The 8083-nt window shown below is 38.8% G+C and overlaps 1 protein-coding gene across 1 annotated transcript in view; it reads left to right on the top strand.

Moving 5' to 3' along the window:
• LOC138970185 (fibropellin-3-like) overlaps positions 1 to 6083 on the top strand; it is a 23030-nt gene extending 16947 nt beyond the window's left edge. Inside the window, exons 5-6 of the mRNA XM_070342679.1 lie at positions 5273 to 5395; positions 6061 to 6083. Of these exons, the coding sequence (XP_070198780.1) occupies positions 5273 to 5395; positions 6061 to 6083 (146 nt within the window). The remainder of the gene's footprint in view (positions 1 to 5272; positions 5396 to 6060) is intronic.
• Positions 6084 to 8083: the final 2000 nt, after the last annotated feature.

The following is an 8083-nucleotide window of genomic DNA, read 5'->3' as shown; positions in this document are numbered from 1 at the left end:
ACCCAGAGATTTGTACGAGTTAATGATCCAAATAAAATGATCAAAACGCTATTATAAATGTTTCAGGTAACTGATCATCAAAAATAATATATCATTTGAAAGGCCAAACATTTAACTGGTTTACCTCTCAGAGATGACGCCATTAGGTTGCTACGTCATAAATGACGAGGCATCAAAATACGTCACTTTTGGGTTATGCTTCAAAACGGGGTCTTTTGTCAAGCACCATTCATGAACAACTCCTATTCTGTAAAAGAGTGTAGCTAGGTAATGACACAAAGGAAATTTCTACAAAGGTGAAGAAAGTAACATGAAACAAAGCTGCTACATGATTTACAATCTGACAGAAGAAAAGGGAAATCAATCCTTGGGAAAAACGGAACAACTCTAAATAGCCAACAAGACGTCCGAACAGCTCTGCAAACGAAATTAATGTAGCTGCTGTATCAAAACTTAAGAACTAAGATTTAAAAGTGTACATACGAGTATATAGTGCAAGATTTAAACTTTCATATAGAACCGTTCACAGAATTCTACACAATGACCTTCAGCTTCAAAAGCTGGCCGCAAAATGGATGCCTCATTAGCTGACAGGGAAACGGAAGAAGCAACAAGTTCCTCTTGCACGCGATCTGCTTAACCGTTTTGAACCAAATAGACCCACACTTGTGATGAATCTAGTCACTGATCATGAGACTTTGGTTTCCTTCTATATTATTGCAAGAAAAACACAAAACAATTGGACCACAATTACGATACGCGCTACATTTGTAAGCAAGGGTTTCAAAGAAGAAACAGTGCTATTCGCTGTATTTTGCGACCACGAAGGTCCCGTTGCTGTCGATAATTTTTTGCTAACAGAACTGTCACTGTCACATACTATGCAGGACCTTATTACCCAAAGTAACTCAGTCACGAGTTCAGCAATTAAATATTGAAAAGACAAAAATAGTTGTTTTTTCGCGGGGGAAAATACGGAATATCCCAATTTTTTTCTTGAATGGAGTACCTGTCCAAGTAGTTTGGGACTATGTGTACTTAGGTGTACTATTTAACTATAATAACAAATTTCATAATGCCATGAAACGTCAATGTTTGATTGGTAACCGTGCAATGTTCTCGTTAATTCGAAAATGTAGAAAACTAAATTTACCAATTGACGTGCAATTGGATCTTTTTGAGAAGTGTGTACATCCAATTTTGCTGTATGGTTGTGAGGTGTGGGGATATGATTCATTAGACATATTATCAAGGTTTCAATTGCGATTTTTAAAAATGCTTCTTGATGTATATAAAACTACACCCACCTGTATGGTTTACGGAGAGCTTGGTCGTTATCCAATTAGAATTGAGGTACAATGTCAGTTACTGGTTTATTGGTATAAACTGATGAAAGAAATGAACGATGGTGCGAATAAGATGTCCTGTTTAATGTTAAAGCTACATTTGAAGTTGTACCATGTACAAAACGTTAAATTGCCCTGGTTGTCGCATGTCAATACTATGTTAAATAAGTTGGGTCTATCATATTTATGGACAACTCAGAGTCTTGCCGTCTCAGGTTTTAAAAACGTTGTAAAGCAAAGGCTAAGAGATCAATTCCTGCAGGAATGGAACACTGACGTGAACGCCAACAGCTTGTGTTTTAATTACAGAATATATAAAAAGGATTTTTGTCTGGAAAGGTATTTGCTTTGTTTGCCTAGGAAATTCCAAGTTAAATTAGCAAAATTTAGAACAAGCAATCAAAAGTTGCCAATGCATCAGCTTAGATTTTTTAATGCTCCTAGAAATGAAAGATTGTGTGATATGTGCGATAAAAATGAATTAGGTGATGAGTTTCACTATTTGTTCATTTGTACCGACGAAAGTATAGTGTCTGAAAGAAGAAAATTAATTAGTCCTTATTACCGATCTCACCCAAATTGTTTAAAATATGAACAGTTAATGAATTGTAAATCTAAGATAAAACTAATGAAGCTAGCAAGATTTGTAGCCCACGTTATGATTTTAGTATGTTAGCGTTATATCTAGTTTCTTTATTGGTATATATATGTATGTAATATATGCTTTTGTTTTGTTTTGTGTTTTTACAAAAGATGCATGGCATAATGGTATTGCTAATTTATTTCGTTGTCCGCTTAATGTATATATATTATCTGTCTGATCTCTTACCTGATTTTGTTAAACCTATTTTTCTTTTATTTTTGTTTGTATGTATGGAAGTGTATATTGCCAATTTATTTTGTTTGGTTGTATAGTATTGTTGTATTTGTCCGCTCAATTTGTATACATTTATTAACTGTCTGATTTGTTACCTTTTTTTGTTAAAATTATATCTTTGTTTCAAAGCCCTCTGGGCCCAAAACAATAAAATACTTGACTTGACTTGACTTGACTTGACTAAACTGCGAAACCCAGACCTCCCATCTTCTCCATAACAATGCCAGCCTCCACGAAATAAGGGCCGTGCCTTCTAAATGATCCCATTTTTGCCTCACACATTCTTCGGACCTGAGTTTACTCCTTGTGACTTCTGGTTATTCCCTCTTTGAAAAATAAAGCATCTGAAGGGAAACAAAAACAAAAGAAAAATCGCAACCGCCGACAAAAACAATAGTGTAGAGCGAAGTGGAGTGCACAGAAAAGTAAATCTGTGAGTGTTCGCAGTGCTGAAAGAAAATGTCACTTACACAAGAAAAGGCTGTTTCAGCACGACTAAGTCCATCGCTTGGTTCACCGTAATCTTTTTGCTACATAAGCGATGAAGAAAATGAAATAGTTTTTTCCGTAAGGTTCGCGGAGAAAGATGCTAACAATGTTTGAGTTTGGTCATGTTCAGATTTAGAATACATGTATTATTCCGCCCTATCATTCTCGACTAACACCAACAAATATCAAGTGGAATAGTGTGGTTCACATTTAGGATCTTGTCAAATATACATACTCATTTGTTTGACGTGAGTGGTATAACGGTAGTTATATATAATTACCAGGAGGGTAGACAGCGGAGAACGTCAAAATAATGACAGCTCAAATCAAAACCGTGTGAATGACGTTTTGGAGCCAGAATCAGGAGCCATTTATCTTTCTGAGGGTGTGTACTTGTTTGCCCGCCAAGTTTGAATGAAATATTTTCGAAAAATCAAGGCGTTGTCTGAAGTGTACAAGAAAAAACAAGTCGCGTAAGGCGAAAATACAACATTTAGTCAAGTAGCTGTCGAACTCACAGAATGAAACTGAACGCAATGCCATTTTTCAGCAAGACCGTATACTCGTAGCATCGTCAGTCCACCGCTCATGGCAAAGGCAGTGAAATTGACAAGAAGAGCGGGTTAGTAGTTGCGCTAAGAAGGATAGCACGCTTTTCTGTACCTCTCTTTGTTTTAACTTTGTGAGCGTGTTTTTAATCCAAACATATCATATCTATATGTTTTTGGAATCAGGAACCGACAAGGAATAAGATGAAAGTGTTTTTAAATTGATTTGGACAATTTAATTTTGATAATAATTTTTATATATTTAATTTTCAGACCTTGTTTTTAATCCAAATATAACATATTTATATGTTTTTGGAATCAGAAAATAATGGAGAATAAGATGAACGTAAATTTGGATCGTTTTATAAATTTTTAATTTTTTTTACAATTTTCAGATTTTTTATGACCAAAGTCATTAATTAATTTTTAAGCCACCAAGCTGAAATGCAATACCGAAGTCCGGGCTTCGTCGAAGATTACTTGACCAAAATTTCAACCAATTTGGTTGAAAAATGAGGGCGTGACAGTGCCGCCTCAACTTTCACGAAAAGCCGGATATGACGTCATCAAAGACATTTATCAAAAAAATGAAAAAAACGTTCGGGGATTTCATACCCAGGAACTCTCATGTCAAATTTCATAAAGATCGGTCCAGTAGTTTAGTCTGAATCGCTCTACACACACACACACACACACACACACACACACACACACACACACACACACACACACAGACAGACACACGCACATACACCACGACCCTCGTCTCGATTCCCCCCTCTACGTTAAAACATTTAGTCAAAACTTGACTAAATGTAAAAAGAATGACCTTGACCGGTGACCTTGAGTAGTGACCTTGACCCGGAATGCTTTAAATATGTTTGCTAGAGGTGTATGTTCCTTTTAAGTGTATCAATACATGTACAAAGTGTGCAATTGAAATAATTATTTTACAAGTTATTCAGATGGGCTTTGGTGTCCACGGACCAACGGGCGGACCAACGGACAGACGGACGGAGAGACAATGAGCCGTATAGTGGTTCAACAATGTCCGAGAAGATCAATAATCAGTTTAAAATGGACCGTGTTGAACTACCTATATTTTAACAACAACAAAATATCACTATTGAACATTGAATTCACACGTGCCACGTCAGTGACGCTCAAGTGCCACGTCAGTGACGCTACATATTAACCGCTAGTCGCAAGGATACATTTGATATTTGCAATTTCTTTTATATATCAGAAAGTATAATATGTCTTGACTACGATCTAACAAAATCACATCATTTAGTTGGCTAATCTCATAGAATTTTAGAATTTCGCTTAGTGAGTGATATGCAGGTGAGCATTTTTGCCACGTCAGTGACGTTTTTCAAAACTCAAGTTAAGTACCCTTAGCTTTTTATACCTCAACATTTTTAACCTTGGGTAGGAAGGTTGTCATGTTTGGGGAAATCTCTGCACAAATTTGAGTTAATAAAATCATCATGACTATTATTTTTATGGCGAATAATGTCTGATTTTTTGTGTGAATGCCACGTCAGTGACGCTGGAATTGCCCTTATTCGATATTTTGCAGGACATCAAAATTGCAAAAGTGAATCCCTCGATTTAAAGAAAATAATCCAATAATCCTAAGAAACATATAATTATGTTTTGATTTGATATTAAGCCCCAAAACAGCGAAAATCCGTTATATGCAAATTGGGTCCATATCGTGACGGTTTTTGGTCAGCCATTTTCCGGTGAAGAACATTTAGTTCCGTGTTGGTGTTCTGGCCGTAAGATTAACTAAATGTTTTGATATCGCTTCAGGCGACTTGTTCGTTGTTAATGTTGTTAATTATGTTGTTGTTGATTGTATTTCATGAATACGATAATCATAATAACACGCTCAAGCAAAGTAACCAAATTTACAGAAATAATCTGACTTCTACAGCCAAAAAACCACAAAAACACCTGTCTGTTAGTTTCAAAATTTACCGAAATTCTTTTTTTGTTGTTCTCAGAGCTGAAGATTGATCAAAACTGCAGCACTGACCCCACGATGTGTATGATGGGAACAAGCTGCCAAGATCAGACCTGCATGTGTCAAGAGAAATCCGAACCTAACACGGCCAAGGACAAGTGCTGTAAGTCAGAGAGAAAGAGAAAGAGAGAAAGAGAAAGAGAGAGAGAGAGAGAGAGAGAGAGAGAGACAGAGACAGAGAGACAGAGAGAAAGAGACAGAGAGAGAGAGACAGAGAGAGAGACAGAGAGAGAGACAGAGAGAGAGACAGAGAGAAAGAGACAGAGAAAGAGAGAGAGAGAGAGAGAGAGAGAGAGAGAGAGAGAGAAAGGGAGAGAGAGAGAAAGAGGGAGAAACAGAGACACAGGGAGACAGAGAGACAGAGAGACAGAGAGAGACAGAGAGACAGACACAGAGGTAGAGGTAGAGAAAGAGAGAGTGAGAGAAAGAGAAAGTGCGTTTGGAGAGAGAGAGAAAGAGAGAGAGAGAGACAGAGAGAGAGAGAGAGAGAAAGAGAGAGAGAGAGAGAGAGAGAGAGAGAGAGAGGAAGAGAGAGGAAGATAGAAAGAGAGGAAGATAGAAAGAGCGAGAGAGTGACAGAAAGAGAGACTAGAGAGAGAGACCTTGGGCGACATACAGCCAAACAATCAAAAACAAGGACTCAGAGAGCATTTTGACCCGAATCTTAACGCACAGGGAAGACACGGCACCTCAATTTTCACTAAAATCATGATTTTTGTGATGTTGTGATTATGCCTGATTTTGACTCATGAACACCCCTTCTAACAGCTCCTAACACTATTTTGCTCTAAAACTGGTGCCAAATGTATGAATTTAGCCAAATGTGTACCGAAGCTTGTTGGCGTTTATTTTGTGCAATATTTGCTAAAATAACCTTTTTTTTGACACTTTACAACACCACAATTCGCTCGAGGAATCGCCTCGCGCAGCAGACGAAAGAAAAGCCCGAAGTTTCCCGAACCGTTTCAACGAACTGACGTCACTGCCGGAAACTGCCATAAACGGCTTCGCGCGGTTTTTCCAACGCAGACGACGATACGAAATATTCCAAATAAGGGAGAAGCCTACTACGACTTGAAGATTAACCAATCAGAAAACCGGCATGCTTTTGTATGAATGGCATTCCTACCCACAATGCAACAGATTCGTTCCCACAATGCAATGCGGTTTCCTCTTGTCGATGATGTCAACCGTAAAAAAGCAAAAGTTGAACATCGAGTGAGCGTAGAAAAAGTTGTTTGCCATCGCTATTTTTGTGTTCTGATAGTGAATTTTGTATCAGACTGACTGTAAAATGCCAAGAGCAAAGGGAGGGAAGAGGAGACTGCAAGCGGTAAAAGCAGCAGCGGTCAAAAAGACGAAGCAAGTCGAGCGATAGCACGGGGGATAACCGGTCAAATGCCGAACAGAAGCCGAATGCCGCTCATGACACGTGTGAAGGCAAGTTTTGTCTGTTTTCTAGGTATTGTTTGATTTATGTCGGGATTTAAGGTAAGCTACTGATTCAGCGATGACTAAATTTGTTTCTCGATGCATAAAAAGTCAGGGAGCGATTGATATTTGCCCGTAAATATCCTTCAAAGCTGAAAATGTCCGCGATCGAGCACCGGAAATGGCTGTTCGATGGGTTTTGCAAGTAGAAATGTGCTTTATTTCACCAAATCAGCTCGTATTTGGTGTGGGTACGGGATTCTAGAGAACGAAGGAGTCATAAGAGGTGCTAAGAAGTGCTATTTGGGAGTAGAATAAATCTTCCGAGACAGTAGACAAGAGAAGGTCATATTTGAGAGAGGAGCGCGTAGGCCGATTGTCTTTCCGACAAGCGAATGATACAGCAGATTAATCATTCGTTTTGACCAGAAACCTAGTCTCTAGTTTTTATGAATGAGTTTTTTAATTAAAACAATCACGAGAACTCTCTCGCTTAGCCTAATGGCTGTTCGATGGGTTTCGCAAGTAGAAATGTGCTTTATTTCACCAAATCAGCTCGTATTTGACATCGGTTTGGTATATATATATATATTTTCTAATCCTACCGCGAACTGGATAGCAGACGCGGCACGACTGTTGCACCACACTTTGAAGGGGATATAGCTCAGTTGGTAGCGCGCTGGATTTGTATTCAGTTGGCCGCTGTCAGCGTGAGTTCGATCCCAGGTTCGGCGGAAATTTATTTCAGAGTCAAATTTGTGTGCAGACTCTCTTCGGTGTCCGAACTCCCCCCCCCCCCCCCCCCCCGTGTACACTACATTGGGTGTGCACGTTAAAGATCCCACGATTGACAAAAGGGTCTTTCCTGGCAAAAATTGCTTAGGCACAGTTAATAATTGTCTACCTATACCCGTGTGACTTGGAATAATAGGCCGTGAAAGGTAAATATGCGCCGAAATGGCTGCAATTACTGGCCGTATACAATTTCATCTCACACGGCATCACTGCGCCTAGAACTGTACCCACGGAATATGCGCGATATAAGCCTCATTGATTGATTGATTGAAGTAATCCCACACTTTGAAGTAAATTACTTCAAAGTGTGGGGATGTGCCCCACACTTTGAATTAAACCCATTTTTTACTTCAAAGTGTGGGGGGATCTTCCCACACTTTGAAGTAAACTCAGTTTTTACTTCAAAGTGTGGGGGGATCTTCCCACACTTTGAAGTAACTTACTTCAAAGCGTGGGACTTTTGCATCGCCTGTTTGAGCCTGATGATTTTGTCAAAACAAATGGCAAAGTCTTTTGGATGAGTGAACAGAAAAAGTGAGCGAGCCAAGAAACATAGGGATGTTTG

The sequence above is a fragment of the Littorina saxatilis genome, linkage group LG7, assembly GCF_037325665.1.
Source record: "Littorina saxatilis isolate snail1 linkage group LG7, US_GU_Lsax_2.0, whole genome shotgun sequence".
Taxonomy (NCBI): Eukaryota; Metazoa; Mollusca; class Gastropoda; order Littorinimorpha; family Littorinidae; genus Littorina; species Littorina saxatilis.
This window is presented reverse-complemented; position numbering and strand designations above follow the sequence as displayed.